This window comes from Colius striatus, chromosome 5 (assembly GCF_028858725.1).
Source record: "Colius striatus isolate bColStr4 chromosome 5, bColStr4.1.hap1, whole genome shotgun sequence".
In the NCBI taxonomy this organism is placed as follows: Eukaryota; Metazoa; Chordata; class Aves; order Coliiformes; family Coliidae; genus Colius; species Colius striatus.
In genome coordinates, this window is record NC_084763.1 from 14,691,165 (window position 1) to 14,712,719 (window position 21,555).

The 21,555-nt window shown below is 43.9% G+C and overlaps 2 protein-coding genes across 3 annotated transcripts in view; one reads left to right on the forward strand and one right to left on the reverse strand.

Moving 5' to 3' along the window:
* SNRK (SNF related kinase) overlaps positions 1-5,223 on the forward strand; it is a 40,466-nt gene extending 35,243 nt beyond the window's left edge. For both annotated transcript variants that reach the window (XM_061996244.1, XM_061996245.1), the window contains exon 7: positions 1,404-5,223. In XM_061996244.1, coding sequence (XP_061852228.1) covers positions 1,404-2,622 — 1,219 coding nt within the window. In that variant the 3' untranslated portion in view covers positions 2,623-5,223. The remainder of the gene's footprint in view (positions 1-1,403) is intronic.
* Positions 5,224-8,245: 3,022 nt separating this feature from the next.
* The window catches only part of ANO10 (anoctamin 10), a 123,977-nt gene continuing 110,667 nt past the window's right edge, over positions 8,246-21,555 (reverse strand). The window contains exon 13 of the mRNA XM_061997270.1: positions 8,246-11,114. Coding sequence (XP_061853254.1) covers positions 11,079-11,114 — 36 coding nt within the window. The 3' untranslated portion in view covers positions 8,246-11,078. The remainder of the gene's footprint in view (positions 11,115-21,555) is intronic.

A 21,555-nucleotide genomic window follows, 5' to 3' on the forward strand; every position in this document is an offset into this window, starting at 1 on the left:
TTTCTTAATCACAGACAGTTGTTTGTGTTTAAAACATCCAGCATAGCACATCAGGCATCTAGGTCAGTGGTTTCCAGGTTTCTGGAGTCCAGGGCTCTCCAAGCCAGTGTCTGGGGTCACACTTGGTGTGAAGCATTCTTTGCTGCGTCTCCTGCCTTCCCCCTATGCCTCGCTTCTAATCTGAGCTACCAAGTCATGCAGCTCTTTCTTTTGGCACACCAAAAATATGTTTGGGAATGTCTTGCAATATGCTGTCCACAGGTGAACAGAGCTCTCTGTTGGCAGCTTTCTATGCAGTATGTTGGAGTATTTCAGTTATGTCAAGTTAAATGATTGGCAAACGTTTTAAAATGTAAAGTAACTCTTACTTTGAGAGGTTCAAATAATGTTTTGGCCTCCACGAGAAATACAGGGATTATGCTGAGTGAGGCTGTTGAAGAGTTAGTGCTCAGGTGGTGGTCTCGTAGGTGCTGGTCTTTTGGATCAGACTTTCAAAATAGAGAGTGGAAAGACTGACAGTCTTCTTTCTTAATTTAGTCTGTGTGCATGATGGGAAGGTTGCACTGTATCTTAGGATTTAAAGTAAAATACAAGTCTTTAGATTTTAGATACTCAGATTCTAAGCTGCTGACTGTGAGAGTGATTTACACTCAAGTGTTACTTTCATTTTGATTTGAGCTAATGCTAGTACACAGCCAGACATTTTGAACTTGGATTTGCAGTTTATCCAAGTGACGTATTCTCAAGCAGCTCGAGTTCTGAATTCACGCAGCTGTGTTATTGCAGTTGCTTGGCGAGGGTCAAGTGAATGTATGATCTCAACTCATGTGTGGTGAAAGTTACAGGGGATCTTGTAGAATAGAGCTTGGTCTGAATGAAACTTAATGAAAACAATGTTTCTTCTGACTCAGCTTTTCAGTCTCACTCATATGTTAACTCTAACCTAATTTTTATTTTAGGAATACTTGGGGAAAAAATAGCAGAAGCTTCAGATTAAAAGTAGTGTGCGATACTACCTTATTGAAGTTGTGCTTCGGTCAGCTCCCATAGGCACTGGTGGCTCTATACCTACTTCAGATGATTTTCTTAGAGACAATACTTTAAAGTTTGTTATTGCTTTAATTCATTTTCTGAGAGCGGCGAAATATTAAGATTTTATTTGACAGTAACCAGCATAATTTGTAAACTCTACTTTTGTATGTATGACACTCCTTTCACATAACAGCATCTCTGAAGGAATGCCCATCCCTGAGGACCTTCCCTCTCCCTCAGTTACTCGGGACTGTTACTCCCAAGCAGGCCTGCTCCTTGTGCTTTTCTCGCACAGCTCTTGTGTTTCCTTGCATGTTCTGAAATGCTCACTGTGATCTAACCTTTCTTTTATGCTTTGTAACTTTATGTAGGCAGTCGTGGCCAACAAAGATCGATGTACCCCAGGATCTGGAGGATGACCTGACAGCTTCTCCTCTCTCCCACGCAACTGTTCCTCAGTCACCAGCTCGCACGGCTGAGAACGTTCTCAACGGCCACAGGAGCAAGGCCCTTGGCGATTCGGCCAAGAAGGAAGATATCCCTGACCCGGCCGGACCGGCGCTTTCCGCGGTGCCGTCCGTCAGCTTAAAGCCCACGACGAGTGGCCGCAAGTGCTTGTTCAGAGTGGAAGAAGATGAAGAGGAGGATGAAGAAGATAAGAAACCTATTTCTCTTTCTACTCAAGTTGTTCTGCGACGTAAGCCTTCAGTTACAAACCGTCTGACTTCAAGGAAGAGTGCGCCAGTCCTCAATCAAATCTTCGAGGAGGGCGAGTCAGATGACGAGTTTGACATGGATGAGAACTTGCCCCCGAAGCTCAGCAGGCTAAAAATGAACATTGCTTCACCCAGCACCGTGCACAAACGCTATCACAGGAGGAAAAGCCAGGGCCGGGGCTCCAGCTGCAGCAGCTCTGAAACGAGCGACGACGACTCGGAGAGCAGGAGGCGACTGGACAAAGACAGTGGGTTTACCTACTCGTGGCACAGGCGGGACAGCAGCGAGGGGCCGCCCGGCAGCCAGGGAGATGGCGGGGGACAGAGCAAACCCAGTAACGGCAGCGGAGGGGTGGACAAAGCGAGCCCGAGCGACGGTGGCAAAGGCGGGGGGAGCCCCTCCGGCGGCTCCGGCGGCAGCACCAACACCACGTCGGGCTCCACGCGGAGATGCGCCGGAGCCGGCAGCTCCATGCAGCTGTCAGCGAGAAGTGCGGGGGACCTGGTGGAAAGCCTGAAGTTAATGAGCCTTTGCCTGGGTTCACAGATTCATGGCGGCACTAAATACATTCTTGATCCTCAAAACAATCTGTCCTTTTCCAGCGTGAAAGTCCAGGAGAAGTCAACGTGGAAGATGTGCATAAGCTCCAGCGGAAGCACAAACCAGGCTTCGGCCCTGGGCAGCCTCAAATTTTTTTCTGACCAAATGTCAGACACGGCAAATGAATTGGAACGGATAAAGAACAGGAACTTGAAAAACAATGTGCTACAACTACCTCTCTGTGAAAAGACGATATCTGTGAATATTCAGCGGAACCCAAAGGAGGGGCTGCTGTGTACCTCCAGTCAAACCAGTTGTTGTCATGTCATTTGACGATGACCTGACTTTAATAAATAGCTCGATCTACTTGACAGCGTCATTCTTCCCGTTCAGAGCTGTGAACACCTTGTCACGGACCCCTTTTTGTTGTCTTAAGATTTTTAAGTGGGCTTCGAGCAGTTATTTATTACACTTTCCTTTTGTGTTTGCTTGATGGTATGACAGTGCATGGTCTTTGCATGCTGCTAGCCAATACGTTTTTCTTTTTCAACAAAACAGAATACTTTATTGTGTAATTTTTACATTTATAATTTTACTATGGAAGATCTGGATTAAATTAAAATAAATATCTGGATCCTAATGTAAATTGGAGCACTTAGAAGTTTCATGTTCTGCACTTACTAGAGAAGAGAAGCTTTTGTTTGCTTGTGAAATGTTAATTCTTGTTCTGACCTTCTGTGATAACTAAAATATGTGAGATGTGGCATACTTCTATGTGTCTGAAACAGAACCAAAGCAATAATGTTTTGATGCTGAAAACTCTTCAGGGAGCTTTCAGATGTTCCAAGGCTTGTACAAAGCAAAAATGCACTGAAAATTAGTGATCTTGAAATATGATTTTAAACCCACACCTATTTGTCTTAAGCTATGATACGGATAAAGTTGTGGCTCAAAAATCAAACTGAAAAGGTCTTGTTTTACTAGAGGCAGTCTTCTTTTCTTTTTTTTTTTAAACAAAAAGGCAAGTAGATTTGTAAGGCAGCTTTCTCCCATAGAAATATGTTAATATTACAAGCAGACAATCTTCTTTTTTAATATAACAAAGGTAAATTATTGAGTCTCCTTCTGAGTTTTTACATGCTAACTGAAAATAAACTATTTGTATGAATTACTTTTGTTATATCATGACACTTAATATTTTAGGTTTTTATCTTGTAAGCCTTCTCCCCTCCCCTCTCCTCCCCTCCCCTCCTTGAGACTTCAAAAGGCAATAAGGGATGGAAAACCTGTAGGTAACTGGATTCAAATCAAAATTGTTATTGTCACTTATATTATTCTCATGATTACTCTTTTTAAAATACCACTGTTCCCCCCTGCACACCGTTTATTTTCCCTCAGTAATCGTGCTTTCTAATCAAGGCAGTTTAAACTAGCGCTTAGGAAAGTATTTCTTTGACAGTTCCCAGCCTTTCTGTCAGGTTTCCCCTTGCCACGGCAAGGTCTTGATTTAGAGTATTTCTGTACAAGAGGCTACTTTTGACCAGATGAATTAACTTTGTGGAATTTTATTACCTAGAAGAAAAATATATTGCAGATTCCTAGTTTTGGGAGGGGCAAGAATGTTTTATTTTTTCATGCTGTGCACTGGGTCTTCTAAGCAATGCTGGTGAAACTGGCGGCATGATGTAGCAGCGCCCGGGGCAGACGTTGGATGTCTGAGAGGAGTTTACACTGTCGAGTGTCTTGTAGGACTGGCAGAAGGGTCAAACACAGCGCGTTTCCCATCCGCCGCACCAAAGAACGGCGTCGTGGCTGCAGCTCCTGGCAGCAATTCGCGATGAGTAAGGCTGGACTTGCGTGGGGCGTTGTGCCTGGCTGGCCTGGCCAGGCCTGTCACGTTCTGCTTCTGAAGCAAGGCAAAGTAGTGGTTTACTTCTTGAAGTTCTAAACTCGAGTTGCAGTTGAGACAGCGTGATATTTATAAATGAAAAGCTACAAGAACAGATGTGTGGGTGAAGCCATAGAACACGTTTGCTTGAAATTTTTGAGCAGGGATCTTAACAAGGGCCAGAAACGAGATGTGTGGTTCACGGAGTGAGCGGAACATCCCCAGAGGAGACGAGTTTATAAAGGGCATTGGCAATAAACTTATTTGTTGCAGCTTTTTTCCAAGTCCTGTAAATACTCCTTCCCGATACTATGTGCAGCCTTGGAATGGCACCTTTTAACTAACCCCGGGTGTATTTTGTTTCTGATGTTTTTATATCCGACTGTATATATGGTGCTCACTTTAGGACGGCAGTGTTGACCATTTATGCTGCATAGTTGTACTATAGCCTTATAGCCGTGCGTGGTTGGACCCTGGGTGTACAGCTGTCCGTCTGAGCGGTCTCCTTCCCGTGTGTTGACAGGTGAATGACTGTGCATGTGGTGTATGTCGTGTTATGTCGTCACGTACAAGGAAGGGCGAGAATAACCACTACATTAAGATAATATTGGACCAAACTATTTAGAGCAAGTAAACAGTTTCCTGTACCCCTTAACGTGTCTTTAAAAGTTGCATATAGTTACAGTAGTGTATAAATTAAATATTGTGGAAAAACAATTAGTCTTGTATTTTTCTGTATGTGTGTATATAAATATATATAAAAATATGTACCTCTAGCAACTTAATCTGTATTTAAGATGTGACAATCTTGACACAGAATTTTAAGAGTAGCAGTATAAATAAGCAGAATTAATGAACAAATATAAAAGTTTCACACCACGAATGAATCCGTGTGCGTGTGTTAAGAGGGTACAGAAATATCAGCTGATCCTATTACTTCCAGCAATGTTTGGCTTTTTCACTGTATAAACATTCACGGTGTGCGACAGAAATGGAAAATGCAGTTAATAAAAGTGATACCCTGGCTGATGCGTCAGCGATGCCGTGCACATCCCTGCCGTGTGTTCCTCCCGGCGCCCCCCGGGCACGCGTTCCCTGCAGGGACCCCACGGAAAGCAGGAGCAACGGCAGCTCGCTTGCCTTGAAAACGTACAGCTTGGTGTGTGGAGGCCTGTTCATCTGCAAGCTTTCAGTCATTCCCCTGCGCAGATGAAACTTGTTCAGTTGGGCTTGGAAGTTGTCACGGTTGGCAGCTGCTGCAAGAGCGTTTTGTTCAGAGGCAGAGGGAGCACGTCCTGGGGCAGAACTCCGCAGGGAGATAAATGGCATCATACACCGCACAAGCTGCCGGACGTGTCCAGCGGTAGCACTGAGTAAAGCTGGTGTTGCTCAGGCAGCTCTGGAGGATTCAACAGCTCAGCAGAAAGCTCTGCGGTGCCTGTGCCAGCTCAGGCAGAGGAGTGGTGGGAGGGGGGTCCTTGCCCACCCCTGCTGTAATGCGGGGATTGAAACATCAACCAACAGGCCAGAGCTGCCATGCACTGTGGGGTCTGGCCCACTTGTGGGGATTAATGGCACTGAGCAGGTCACATCATTATAAGCAATTCATGTGTGATTGCTCTGTGGCTGGCCACTTGTGCAGAGCTGCACCCACGGGCTTTTGCAGGTGGGACCTTGCCATGGCAGGTGACTCAGCTCTGGTCACCACAAAGCAGGGCGGAAGCAGCAGCAGGCAAGGAGGGGCCAAGGGCTGGGCAGGGCTGAGGCCATGCCCAAGCCATGAAAGGTGTAACAAATCTGCCACTACTCTTATTTTTAAAGATCAGGCCAAGCAGTAACATCACAGTCGCTGCATGAATTGTTCATTAACACTGACAGACAGGTACCAGCCAGTTTCAGAGGCATCCCAGTGGGGACCACTGGTGCTAAAGAGAACTGGAGTGTCCCAAACAGCAGTGACAACTGGGCCACCCCAACAGCCTCTCCCAGGGTGAAGTTTGTGTGGATGCACCAGAGGAGCTGTGTCACTAACTCCAGATTACAACTTGCTTTCAGTAAGAGGTGTCTGAGTAAGGACTGTACCTGGGAAAGCTCCAGTGACTCACTTGTTGAGTTGCAGGCTGGGACAGCGAGGCCCCTGGCCCAGCACCATGTTCCCTGGGACAGCCTCAAGGCCCTTCTCCGGAGCAGTGCCTGTGCCAGCCGTTACAGCCTGATCCCTCCTGGAAGCACAGGCTCTGCCTGGTTGGGGTTTGTTGGGGTTTTTTTTAGCTTAAAATTGTTATTTCCTTGTACCAATTTGACTCAGTTTGGCCTCTCTCTGTGTATTACCAATGACATCAATTGCTAGATGTCAAGAACCCCAAAGTAGTGGCAGAGTAAAGTCTATGGTACTAGTGGGAAAAAAAGTATCATCTGTATTTACTTTCCCAGATGGTAGAAGAATTATGTCACTTGAAAAATGGAAGTGTACTTGATACTTGACTTGAAAAGCATGGGGTTTTTGTAAGGACTGCACTAGACTCTCTCAGACCTGTCACCTCAGATGTCCTTGGCTATTAATTTCAGCAAACTCTTGGATAAGATCTTCCTGTTTCTTCCCTGTCACTACTGTCTCTTGAGAAATGCAGGGCTGGGGGAGGTGAGAGGGAAGGATCTGTTTTTCTCTCTGGGCTCTTGCGCCATTTGCACTCAATATGAGTGCCCAAGGCCTGGGAGAGGTTTGTCTCGGTGCTGCAGACCTGGGAGCCAGCAGGAAGGACTGAGTACTCTTATCCTATGCCCAGGATCGTGCTCATCACACTGGTGGTGACAAATGCCATCACCACTGTTTTACATCAAGCAGCAGGGTGCAGAGATGCCTCCTCTCTAAAGGCATGGGACTCTGGGCTGAGAGGTGAGTCACCAGGCACTGCTGTCAGCTCCAGCCTGGTGCTGGCACTCCAGTGCCTGGGGTGAGGCATGGGAGAGCTCTCCTGAAGGAAGCATGTAGCAGTACTCATGGCTTATCTGAGTAAGGAAATGAGGTCTCAATCAGCACAAGCCTTCCTGAATGAGACTTGAGGGAGATTCCTGCAGATTGAGGAAGACTAAAATACCTGCACTGCTTACCGAGGGACTTTTTCTCCTGTAACCATTCCAGTGTTTTCCAGTGTCCTCTCAGGCTCACAGGAGGTGCTGCAGTCTGGCAGGTACAGTAGAAACCCTGAGTCAGCAGATCTTCTGGGCGACACAGTTAGACCTGTGGCTCACAACGTACGTGAGGAGGGAACTTCCGTATCAACAGTACATGACTTATGTAAATTACCTTTTCCTTGCAAATAGCTTTCTTGGTTATTATTGCTGCTGATACAGACACGTGTAAAACCTTATGGATAGGTATGAGCTACTCCCACAGAGCCAGCTTCCCAAACAGGATGCCTCATCAGAGGTCTCTCCCTAAAGCTTGAGACCAGAGGTTAATTTATTTTACTTCTTAAGACTCAGGCCCAGGCAGAACTGGCACCCACCTGAGGTACAGCTTCAGCTGTTGTGGTGCACAGACTGCCCCAGGACTCCAAAGAAGGTGCCATGCTCACTGGGTACCAGACACCTCTGAAGGAAGGGGCTGTACTTCCTTTCACTTCAGTGCACGTTCTCCCTTCCCATGTAGCCCACTGGGCCCTTCTGTTGCACACTGAGAGAACCAGACCCACAGCCTCTGTCAGCTCTGCAGCCTGGGGCTGGCCTGGGCACAACGGGAAAACAAAGTCTCCATTCCTGTGTGCCTTGGGGCCACAGTTACCCAGACTAGAACCACATTACTCAGATTGTGAACAGCAGTTGTTGGTTCTATGAAATATTTATTCCAGTATTGTCATCTGAGAGCAGATTTTTGTCGAAGTTTCACCCCTAGCATCCCACCATTTTTACAGACGCACCTACAGCAGAAAGAAAACAGGGCAAAGACATCCAGAAACAGACAGATGCACCTTTTCTCCACTGAGAAATGAAAATGGAGGACGTAATGAATGTAAAAAACAAACAAAAAACCACCAAAACCCAATATCAAACCGACATCAAGCAGTATGAAACAGAACAAGCTTCCAGTGAAAGGACAAGGAGCAGCATATAGAGGGACAGGAGCTAAATTTCAGTTCAGTGGCAAAATATTACTTGGCAGTATATAGGTGACATTTCTGAGCAAGCTGAAGCGTGTGCTCTTTGGGACAGAAGCAGTCATGACTGCACAGTATCTACAGTGCTAAAACAAGAGTTCTCCCAGTATCAAGAACAAACTCTAATCCCTATAAAACAAAAGATTCCCATACTTCTCCCTCACAGTATGAAAGATCATAATTCCTCCCCACCTACTGTAGGTGGAATATCCACTTAAAGAACATTATTATTCCCACTTCTAGAGAAGGAACCAAAGAAGTGAAGAGATTCATCTAAGGCAAGGACAACAGCTACTGTTACTTATGTCACTAGGTACTTAAACCTGCCTAGAGATTTTCCTGTTGGTCTACAGAAAACAGGAGAATGAAAGGACCACGGGGACAACCACAAAAATCAGTTTTGCAGAAGTCTATCTATTTTTCACATGGTCACAGCTCAGACACAACTAGATTCCTTTTCTAATCTACCTTAGAAAATTATTCCAGACTCCCCATTTGCCATCAGCATCACACACCAACTTCATGCTCATAAATGAGCACAAATTATCTGACTAGCAGAACCCCTTCAAAACATCTACGTCAAGCTTACAAGAACATATTCTACCAGGAATCACAGAATCTCAAGGGTTGGAAGGCACCTCGAAAGATCATCCAGTCCAACTTCCCTGCCACAGCTGGACCACCTGGAATAGGTCACATAGGAACTCACCCACGTGGGCTTTGAATATCTCCAGAGAAGGAGACTCCACAACCCATCTGGGCAGCCTGTTCCAGTGCCCTGTCACCCTCACAGTGAAGAAATTCTTCCTTGTATTTCTTTGGAACCTCTTCTGTTCCAGCTTGTACCCATTGCCCCTTGTCCTGTCATTGGACATCACTGAGAACAACCAGGCTCCATCCTCCTGACACCCACCCTTTATGTGTTTATAAACATTAATGAAGTCACCCCTCAGTCTCCTCCAAGCTGAAGAGCCCCAGCTCCCTCAGCCTTTCATCAGAAGGGAGATGCTCCACTCCATCATCTTGGTGGCCCTGTGCTGAACTCTCTCCAGCAGCTCCCTGTCCTTCTGGAACTGAGGGTCCCAGAACTGCACACAATATTCCAGATGTGGTCTCACAAGGGGAACCCATCCTACAGATTTTTCTTCTCCTGAACTGTTCACTCGAAAACACAGACTAGGCAGCACGAGCAGAACCTGAGCAAACGTGAGCTCCTGCACAGCAAAGTGGGGAAGAAACTGCAGAACTGGGAGAACATGTTGGTCCCCTCTTCTAAACAGCTTTGGTTTGGGGAGCTCTAGAGGGAGGGAGACATGGTCCCTTGGGAGATCCCCGCTGCTCACCGTGGGCAGAGCTGGTGCAGCTGCAGCCCTGCCAGGGCTTTGGGAAGGGGCTGGGAAAGAGCAGCAGCCCGTGAGGTGTCCCTGAAACCGCAGCAGCGGTGGGAGGCGGCGGCTGTGGCACAGCTGGACGCCTTGGCCGTGGGGAACATGCTCCTGTCACACTGCCTCACGCCAGCACAGCTGCAGAAATGCTCCTTTTCAGTTGCACACACAATACCTTATTTTGGCTTGGTTATATCACTCTGCTGGGCAGGGCCTGTTGCAGAAAGCTGAAATGTGCCAAGTAGGCAAATACCTTCATTATTGCCACAGCGGATTTTCCCAACAGAATCCAACGAGTGTCACACACAGGGAAGTTACAGCTGCCTAAGGTGAAGGTCTCAGTGGGAGAAAATAAACTCTCTCAGGGTCATGGGAGCAAACACTGTAGATTGTGGTGCTATTACTGTCAGAAAAACACCAAAACATTAGGAAAACTACCTTTTTTTATGAAATACAAAAAAGACAGATGAGATACTGACTCCATACACCGGTGTGTCAAGTGTCGAGTTTAATTGATCTGATAGGGTGGGTTCATTTAACCAGAAGATAGCCGTTCATACAAAGCCACAGCTCAAGATCCAGGGAAGTGATACCAACCTCTAATGTAAATTAAAAAAATAAATACACTTCATGAACTGCAGCTCAGCAGTGTCTCTCCCACCAAATGCTTTCTGCCTGGCTTTTGGAAAGACCTTTAGTGGGGCTTACTTAGCCAACTAGCACAGAGGAGCACATAATGCAGACCTGATAATACTTATGTTCAACTATTTCTCAGATCATATAGGAAATAATAATAATAATAATGTATTTCATTATGCAGCAGATAAAATATTTCATTTGCTGTGTGCAAACAGTAGCTAATAGGCAAGTCTTTGAAATAATACAGGATTGATTAGCTATTGTAATAAAGGGACAAAAGGGGCAATAACCCCAAAGGGACAGTACGTTGTGGATTAAATACTCATCTACCCTCCTCTTGGCTTTTTGTCTTTTACAAAGCTGCAGCTGAGAGTCAGCTCAGTTGAGTTCCAGCTTCTGGATGCTTACTCACAGGACCTGTTTTCAATCACTTGAAGCACAGTGAGCCTGGCAGACTTCTGCCAGACCTAGCATAAGCTGGAGTGCTTTATTTGGAGTTAACTTCACAAACGGGTGCATATAAGGAACAAAGAGCTGGAGAAAACACTTCTTTTTACAGTGTCAGGCAAAGAATGTTTACCGAGTATCATATAAGCAGGTGCCACCTACTGCATAGATGGTAGAGTGCACACTCTGAGCGCGACACATCACCATAAACAAATGCTCAAGAAGTGCCCAAATTCACATGTGACTGCGTTAGTCATCCTCATTCCTTGGTGTTTACTCCTTCAGTGACTCAGCCGAGAGCTTCATTTGCTGGGAGAGAAGAGAGAAAAAGGAAAGGTACACTAAGTACAGTGCTGGCATGACAAGTTACACAGAACAGCAAAATCTGAAAGCAGGACACTTCTAAATCCAGCTGAATAATAAAATTACACACACACAGAAATAGCTGGAGCTTGGGTAGTTGAAGACAAAGTTGCAAGTCTGTTGTGTCTGACCTCCATAAGCGACACCATTTGTACAGAGCTTTTCCCACCAAAACACTCAGCAAATGATGATGCCACTTGTATGTGAATTAATTCTTTTTGAGATTAATAATGTCTTGATGAAATTACTGTGCCAAACAGATACAGAAAAGCCCCTTCTCCCTCAGACTCATGACCAAGGGAACTGCTGTAAGGAGGACAAAATGAAAGCTTGGGGGAATTCTATGGCTGTGGTGCTGGAACCAGGCCTGGGCAATAAAGGTGGTGCCTGGGAATCCCCACCACCACCCCACCAGCTGCTACCTCAGACAAGGGCAGGAGGCACAGGCAGGTGCAGCTGATGGGCCTCACTCGAAACCTGCTCTTAGGTGCAGGAAGATATGGGTGCAAGGCTGGAACTAGAACTCTTACCTCTCAGCCACTGATTGACTGGTTTAGTAAACTACAGGATAGTTCTTTGAGAGAACTTCAGAGAAGCAAAGCTCTCACCACAATGAAGGACTGTGGTATCAGAATCTCACCCACAAAGGGAATTAAGAAAATTACTAATGATTCCTTGTGGTAGCAGACATTCATTCTGAAGGCACAAATGCCATTTGCTTAGTCAGTTGGAGAATCTACTTCCTGGCCAAGCAGAATGCACATTTTTGAGGTATGTTCTTTACAGATAGAATCACAGAATGGTAGAGGTTGGAAGGGATCTTTAGAGATCATCTAGTCCAACCCCCCCTGCAGAAGCAGGTTCACCTAGATCAGGTCACATAGGAATGTGTCCAGGTGGGTCTTGAAGACCTCCAAGGAAGGAGACTCCACACCCTCCCTGGGCAGCCTGTGCCAGGGCTCCCTCACCTCAACAGGGAAATAGTTTTTTCTTATGTTTAAATGGAACATTTTGTGTTCTGGCTTCATCCCATTAGCCCTTGTCCTGTTGCTAGATACCATAGAAAAAAAGGGATGTCCCAACCTTCTGACATCCACCATTTATATACTTGTAAATAGAAATAAGATCCCCCCCTCAGTCTCTTTTTTCAGAAAGATCATAACAATAATTTAGCCTTAAATATTTAAGTAAGTTTTTGAGGGATCTTAAGAGGTCTGTGAACTACTGACATGACACTGCCCCCAGTTTGCCATTGCACAAATGTTAAGCTGCAACTGTTATTCAATATTTCTGCATTGCCCATTGTTTTTTTTGCTGTTGAACAAAAACATCCTGTGATACAAGGAAGAAGCAGCAGACTGCTCTGGTGATCTGTGTTATTTCCAGTCCTGTTGTTAACCGATTTTGTTTTCATTATCTTAAGACGTCACCAGAGAGGTCTCAATGTGAAACCAGAATAACAATTCCAGGCATCAAAAACGTCTGCTGAGTAAGAGAAACCAGAGCCACTCTTTGAAGCTTCTTGTTGAAGAGGATGTTTCCTAATACATATGTACAGAGGCGGCAAGAATGGAGTTTACACCGTGCCAGAGATCACCTGGGGTTATCAGCAATGGGTCTTGCAATATCTGGAAGGCTGGAAATCACGCTGGTAGACTAAGAAATAATTGCGGGGACTTCAGTCCCCAACCAAAAAATACTAAGGAGGCCAACCCAAAGGACAAGGGTGGGGAGCAAGGCAAAGAAACGCAGAGCACTGCTGGAGATCTGGAGGCAACAGGTTGCTGCCCAGCATGACATTTCCTTCCAGGGACTTTGACAGCCAAGGAAAGAGAAAGGCTGCACGTGAAAAAAATGTGAGTGATCATATAAAGAAATTATTTATGCAGCTTCCAGCTCCTAAGCAGCTGTGTGGTTTCCATACCATCCACCCAGTGGTGGATGGACACGTGCTTCTGAGTTCAAGTTCTTTCTTTTATGCTCTTACTTGGTTTTATACAAATGGCCTGGTACACAGAAAGCTATTAGAAAGGCAAATACCCAGCAATGCTATCAAAAAAGTTGGAAAAGAGGAAACTGCATATACAGTGGACACTTTCATTCGATTTCTAACCCATAACATAAAGATGTCAGATTGCTTTAAGACAGCACCTTCTAAATTTTCCTTTGCTGCAAGTCTATGCCTGAACACATTCCAAAACATTACTCTGCATGGTAAAACCCACCTACAATAACTCTTCTTTGCCACTTTTATCTGTATTTCCATGCCATCTATAAGGGAAGTAAAATTAGTTTGTGATACAAATATTTATATGCTTCTCCATAGCAACAGGACAGAAAAAAAAAAGCCATAGTTAAATGCTGGAATAGACTCCTCTCCTGCATCCCAATTCACTCAAATCAATGTCTGTCTAAAACTACAGGATCTTAATTAAAGCGACTTCTACTCCTATTGTAAAAATCTTTAAAAGACAGAGAAGACAACAACGTAACTCAGTTCATGATTCGTCAAATTCAAACCTAATTCTGTTATTTTAGAACCATTTCCTTACATTCTGAGCACTGTAACTATACAGGGGTCGTTGAGGAATGTAGGGAACTGGAAAGGAATTTTCATTCTCTGATTTCTGTAGGGCTTGCCAAAGTCTGGGAAAAACCCAGCACATGACTATTAATGATGACTAGATGGTAATCTGTTCAAAAATTCCATACAAGCAGGACTGCTGTCATTTATTTTTGAAGGACATCCTAATTTTAGCTGTGCTGATCTTATGCTATTATTCTTTTATACTGCTATATTTTAGAGGTATGACAAACAAATTTCCCAGGCTCTTTAGTGGGCCAGTGAGTAGAAAACCCCCTTGAAACAGCTTCACATGCTGCCACAGCACACAGAGCCCGGGCAAAACCAGTCCAAACACAGCCACTCTATGTATTGCAGGAAATGAATCATAACAATGTGAGAACCCAAAGAGCTGCATATTTCATTTCTTCTTTAGAATTTCTACTACCAAAATGAATTTTGCAGTACCTGGCAGCACCAGGTTCCCCCAAGGACTATCACTTTGGCAAGCAACGTGTGGTGGCACCGTCAGACACTGAAACTCTTTGCCAGGCTCAGGCTGCAGAACTGCAAAATTTTCTTTCAGTGTGAAAGGAAATGTCCCTTTTTACTGGGAAAATATCTCTCTAGAACAACATATGAGAAAGCAAGCGTATCTCTTTTCTGATATGAGGAAAGGGAAATGACAAAGTACATTTTAAGATCACCTGTACTTCGACAGCCCCAACAGGCTCACCGACAAACCCGTGAGACTGAGTTAACTACTCGTCCACCAGAAAGACACTTTCTGTGTAAACTTTAAGCAGTATTTTTAAAATACAGAAAGAAAGGGTATTAAAAGCTTCTCAATCTACTTTTCAAACCTACTAGACACATAATGACAAAGCAGAACAAGGCTAAGTTGAGAGCCTCTGTAAACTAACAAGAGGCATGGTTCAGAAATGAGTTGGCTGAAGAAACCATTCTTCCTTTATTACCAGCTAAGAGTGACCAGTGAAAGGTTTACACTTCTGTTTTGCAGAAGAGATGGCTGGTGCACAGCAACTGATGGCCCTGCTCCCCAGCAGGCTGGGCCTGGCCCTGTGCAGCACTTGGGGTCACTTCTCCCTCCTGCTGTGTGGCTGCACCAGCTTTGTGCTCTGGGTCATGCAGCACATTTAGCAACCCCAGCCTGTGCGTGCCATGCAGCAGGGAAGCACGTGTTTAGTACAAAAACTGTAGTTTATTCCAAAATTCCACTGTCAGGAATTGCTCTAATTCAATAGATTTGCCATTTCCATTCTATTAAGTTTAAATTCCTTTGCAAAGCACACGTAATACAATTAGACAGTACTTTCAATAGAAAGAGAAAAAAATCCTTCAACATGGTTTACAAATAGGCTTTACCAATTCATTAGATTGTGCTACATTTCAGTATTACATTTTCTGAAGGCATTTTAATAAAATATAACAGGTGCTCTCACACCACAAATCCTGTCACATGCCAAGCCTGGAAACCAGGCTTCTTCCCTCATTTGTTCACAACACAAATTTTAGTAGAGTATTGACTGTAGTTGTTAACAGCTGGTTACTCTGAAGTTGGAGGGTCTACAAAGTCTGATCGTGTGATTCAGTACTATGAAAATACTACTCAATATTTGCAAGTAAAAGAAGTAACAGAAGTAGACAGTAATGCCACAGACATCAACTAAAGCCAAACCGATTGAGTTGCTGAGGGATTCACCACCTGCAGCACTAGGGCTTTGTTCAAGCCACAGCCTCCATGGAGGGACAGGTCAGTTCTGCATGACCCACCTTCATTTTCAAACCCTGTGCAGCGCAGAGCCCAGGGTAGCCAAGAGGCCTGGCACCTCACTCTGCCTGGAGCAGACACAACATACACCCCATCGTGCAGCTTCGGTCTGCTCCTGCCCTGCCTCTCACAAGCCCTATCTTGCAAATCCATCCATGGCCATCTTTGTGCACAAGAGGATAACAGGGATAAACCCAGTGCTTCTGCTGTTACCAGTGCCCATCTCGCACACATTCACAATCTAATCAAACAGCCTCAACTTTCCTTTCTCTGGGTCAGCCACCATTTTATCACGTGGTTAACAGTCTCTGCATTCCTCACCTCTGGTTCCCTGTTTAACTTTCTTGCACTTGCTGAGCGCTGTGTCCAGTTACCTTAGTCCTGAAAAGCCAGTCTCTAACTACTCTTATGGCTGTGTGTGCTAATGCTAACTGACAATTCACCCAAAAGCTGATATAAAAAATAAAGAGTGCTTGAAAATGAAAATCAATGAAACCAGGAGTTAATGACTCATTGGTTTAGTGCCTTTCAATACATGTACTCAGCATACACATGTGTTTGTACATATGAAGGACACGTAAAGAGCCATATAGTTAAATACAAGGAGACATCAAGGGAGACATTTCTTATCAGCAGCTCCATTTTCTGCTTTACCTGTACTCAACACATAGAATGGCTCCTTAGCAGTTTACAGACTAATGAAAATATAGTGTTACATGATATCTTCCCACTTTCTCCAATTAATTGCAATATGAAAACATGATGGATATATATCTAAATTATTCTTTCCTAATGGTGTGCAGTCACAACAAAGGTAGTTTCTTGGGCCTTGAGCTATCTGCTGACAACTGCAAGAACTGTATCAGCTTAATCTCTAAGTACCAGCCAGTTACAGAAGAGGCAAATTAACATCCACTTCAAAACTCAGTAAGGCCTCTTCCATGTCCAATATTTTATCCTGTGTAAAAGCATAACAACTTACTTAATGGACATTTGTTCTTGCTGATTATAGCGGTGGAAAGTTGTGATACATTTGTGTCTAGAACCACAAACCTTCCCTCAAGGTTTTCACACGTGGCTTTGAACACTCTCTGCAGAGAATGAAGCTAAACACTTCAGGTCTAAGGTAACTTTTAAGCCTCACTTCTGACTCTGACCAGTTTTTCAGCAACCTTTTAGTTGCCATGGCTGGAGATGATAACTGATGCTTGTTTAGAGTAGCAATAAACACCTTCTACACTAGTATACTCCTGTTTATAAATCCCAGGACTTCAGTCTTATACCATACAGTCACAATACAACGCTGAATGCTTACTTTCAGAAACTCACTCAGTACAACCCTTAAGTCTTCTTGACAGCTATTGATTTCTATAACAGTTTCCCTGCTACTTAAGTTATATGATAAAAGACTGGTACAAACAATTTCACAACTTCCTTATTTACCAAAGCCGAGACCAAGGGCCCTGTGATACTGCAAACCAGTGAAAACAACTCTACAGAAAATCCATACACAAGCATTAAACAGACAAAACACAGATTTTTTTTTTTTTGTGAGAGTAACTGTCAATGGAAGATAACAAAGAAACAAATGCTGAATTGGGTAGCTTTCATGAGAAGGAATCTGTAAGCAATCACAATAATTTCACTTCTTGAAGACTCAAAGGTTCCCAAGCACTCCAGTTGTTATTCTTCAGGGTACATCTGGAATAGTGTATCTAGTTTAAGGGCCTTCGGTATAAGAAGGATACTGACTACCTTCACCATGTCTAGCCATGGGACACAAGATGGACAGGGAGTTGATGCACATGCCCTGTGAGAAAAGGCTGAGACACCTGCCAATATCTAAGGGAGGTTAGAAAGAAGATGGAGCTGGGCTCTTTCCTGAGGTGCACAGCAGAAGAACAGGAAACAGTGGTCATAAAGAATAAGCCAAAAAAAAAATCCCTTCAAGGATAACTAAGCACTGCAGCAGGGACCCAGGGAGATTTTGCAGTCAATGTCCTTGGTTTTCAAGACCAAGCTGGAAAAAGCCCCCAGCAACCTGGCCTGAATTGCTTTGAGCAGGCAGTTGGATTAGACACCTTCTGAGTCTCCTTCCAAGCTGAGAGATTTTTATAGTTGTTCCTACAGAAATTGCAACAGAGAAGCTTCCCTGGACTCTACAAATATAGAGTGGGAATCTGTCACAACAAATGGCAGGTTACAACAAATGGCAAAAATACTTGTTTTCTTTCCTTTCTTGCCTAATTTGTGACAGAATCTGAAGAGCAAAAAGCTAGTGTTAATGAAACAGTACATCTGCAAAATTAGTAAGTGCAGAGTCAGGAAAACTTGCAGAATCGTGTAACATGTGCCTTGGAGTATTGTGTCTGATTAACAGTGCTGTGAGCCACTGCAGACAAAGCAACCTCATCTGTAGTAGACTTTTTCCAAGATTTTTTTTTCTGATCTATTTCATACTGCCTCTGTTTTAAATTGCAAAGTATTAATTAATACACGTTACAATATTCTTACAGTATTAGTCACCCTTTGCTGAACCTTATTTTAGTTCAGTAGAGAGTACAAAAAAGTAGAAATAATAGTAGAAGCCACATTAGGTAGTATCATAGTATTTTCTTCAGAAATAGAGCTTAGGTATTCTGACCCTCAGAACAGTTAAATTACTTTTATCTCAGTTTAGTACACACTTCTTAAAATTCACTTCTTTCCCCGTAACTGACCGTGTGGTTGCAGAGCAAAAGACAAACACACACATACAGAAATACACTCCCAGGATGCTCTCCCCTTGCAGTTATGCAATTAATCACCTCTCATCCAATAAGCAGTCAGTCAATAGATTTTAGAGTCAGAAACGATTGACTAGCAATGAAAGCAGCAGTGTAAAAACATCCCAAGTGACATGACCTTGATCCTGCCTCCGAGCAGTGGGGCTGACTGCACAGTCCTGCTGGATCTGTGCCTGTCAGTCACACATTTCTTTAACTTTGTGACCTGGGTCAAACAGACTTTGTTACAGTTTAAGAGTGCAGTTTGTCCCTAGGTTAATAGCATATCAACAAGGGTTTAATGATTTCTGGGTGAAGTGTGATAAAACTTCTTTACTCAGGAGTTTTGGATAATGTTAATTTTCAGTTTGCTGTTAATAGTTATAATCAAGAAAAAGTGGGTAAAACAAACCATTCGACCTCTCTGAAGCAGAACAAGTTTATATGCTAAGCAGGATGACTCTGAGCAGGCACTTACCCTTTGGAAGAGAAATTCAAGGGACGTGAGGAAATGGGTTTAAGTTGCACCAGGGGAGGTTTAGGTTGGACACTGGGAAAATTTTTTTCACTGAGAGGCTTATTAAGCATTGGAACGGGCTGCCCAGGGAGGTGGTGGAGTCACCACCCCTGGAGATATTAAAAAAATACATAGATGAGGTGCTGAGGGATATGGTTGAGTTTAGTGATGGGCTTGGCAGCGTGAGGTGACTGGTTGGACTCGATGATCTTAAAGGTCTTTTCCAACTGTAATGATTCTGTGATTCCAGTACTCTCAGAGTTTAACTAGGCCTCTGGACACAATCCCCTAAGACACAGATATGGATATGCCTGATCCCAAAGCATCACTGCAGACTTAGCCTTGTACTAACTGTAACAGCAGTAACAGCTAGGCTAAAAACCAGGTTGCTCTGCACATCCCCTCAAGCTCGTGTGCTTTGCACTCATCCTGCCTCATGATTCAGGAGGCTCAGCTGAGAAACAGTGAAACCAGCAAAACAGCATCTGAAAAGAATGCCAGCACCAGCAGCGAAGGCCGTGCCAGCGGTGGGTGGCACAGCAGCCAGGGAGCCCACGGTCCGACACTCCTCATCACGCTGCTTCCAAAACAATTCGGTGCTCAGGTGATGTCAAAAACATACAGCTCACCACAGCTTCAGAGAGAATAAGCTTTGGTCTAACACTTTCAAGACAAGTAAAGTTATGTGAGCTCTATGCTTCCCGTTTTTACAGCTTAAGGCTGGGAGGGACCTGCTGGGTTATAGACATGAGCCTCCCTCAAGTGCAAAAACCCACGTCGTAGAGGTTTAGCCAGAGGAGACCACACAATAGCTATTCCAGTACTACGCGTGCCAAAACCCACACAGTTTTTGCCAGCATCCTAGAACAAATTCTATTGTACAAAAGGCAAAAGACTAGTTTAGACTATTTAATGCCACAAAAAGAAGGGGAAAATAAAAGAGCACGAACATGTCTCCTTGTAATACATGCAACAGCAGGGAACAGACTGTGAAAAGCAGAGGTGGTGTCTCAAAATTAATTATGCCCAGGCCTCAGAAGATGACAAAAACTCCCTCTCTGTAATGCTGTTATTTTCCAGCCACGGATTTGGCCATCACTGGAACCCAGGGACACAAAGCCCAGCATCTAAGCACCCAAAGTACCAGTACCCCGCTCACCCTGTGCTCTGATTGCAGACACAAAGGCATGCCTAGCCCCAGCCCAAGCCCAGCTGGCCTGAGTTATAACCTGGGCTCACATTTTGTTTCAAATTTGTTAATTTGTGGATCTTTATACAACCCTACCTGGTTCTCAAAAAACAACAACAAAAAAACCAGAAAGAGTTCTTTCTTTGACATTACAAGACATTACAAGAGGATAACAGCCAAGATAGACAAGGATAGACAAGCCAAATTTCCCTTCTCCCAAGTACCCTGCTCTTTGAGAAGAGTACACACGTAGAGAAAGAGAGGCCACTTGTTTCCCCTTAGTTAAACACTGAGCTAGGCATAAGTATTGATCAGTTACAGGTATTGATTTGATTTTTAAAATACATCTAAGTCAATACCTATCTGACCAGATAAAGTCATATACTTATTCAGATAAAATCAGTTACTCAGATTAGTTATGGTGGATTTACAGTTTGATCTGTCTCAGGATGTTCTTGCACACAGGCAACATAGATTTCTTACAAGGAAATCTATGTTAGTCCTGCTCTTCACCCTGCTCTTCGCCACCCTGGGGCCTGGGCTACAGAAACCCTGGATCTCACAACCCTTATGCAGATGCAATGGACACATAGAGCTTATGAAACTTGCCCTTTCGTTGAAGATGCACAACCAGATACAAAGCATTACTCTTAGGGGTTGTCTAATGAGCATGTAGGAGAGTCAGAATAAACTTCCAATTACCTTGCACAGATACTTCAAAAATGAGTGAAAGGTTGATTTAACAGTTTGCAACTTTGCCATTTCTTCAAAATGAGCAAAGTTAAACAGCTGACACAGTCCTAAATTACAGGTATAACAACATTTATAAATTACTCTGCTAGGCTTGTAGTAATTTTAAACAATCTAGCAAAGGGTGAAGGTCTGGTTTCCTTGAAGGAAATGGCCAAGTTCTTGTTTACTTCAGCGAAGCCAGACTTTCCCCTTACGTGTCTTCTAGGTTACTAGTGAACAAAACGCTTTTCCTTTTTTTCCAACAAATTAGTGGGACGAAAACCTCTTTGCTACAGATTCTTTACTGTGTTTGTTCAGAAGTGATGTAGTACTCTAATGATAAGGCTGCTCCTGTCCGTCTGGCTGCTTTTTCACTGGAACGACAAAGTACTCCTGTGCATTACATCAATGAGCTGCTCCACTCATCAGCACTGCCATGCCCTAAGTGCTCTTCCTCTGTAGCCCCCTTTTCGGAACTATCTGTATTGCCACCAGAAACCCTAACAAATTTTCGTGATTTTCTGCCTCTAATGCCATCAGCAATTCCTTTGCAAAGCTTTATGAGATTATTTTGCAGTAAAGAGCAAGCTATGGAAAATTAAAGCTGTAAAATAGCGACTCTTTTCAGGCTGAAGAGATGAATTTTTAAGTAGCTTTGTAACGTCAAGACAAAAGAGCGATCTGTAGAAACACTGAATATTTGTGTGCACTCCGTTTCTGAGCTCCGCTTTAGTGCTTTACAACACCCAACCCTGTATAACTGAGCCATTACAGGAAAAGATTTTAGGATGAGGTTTAGATTGGAAAAAATGTGGGAATGGTTTCTGAC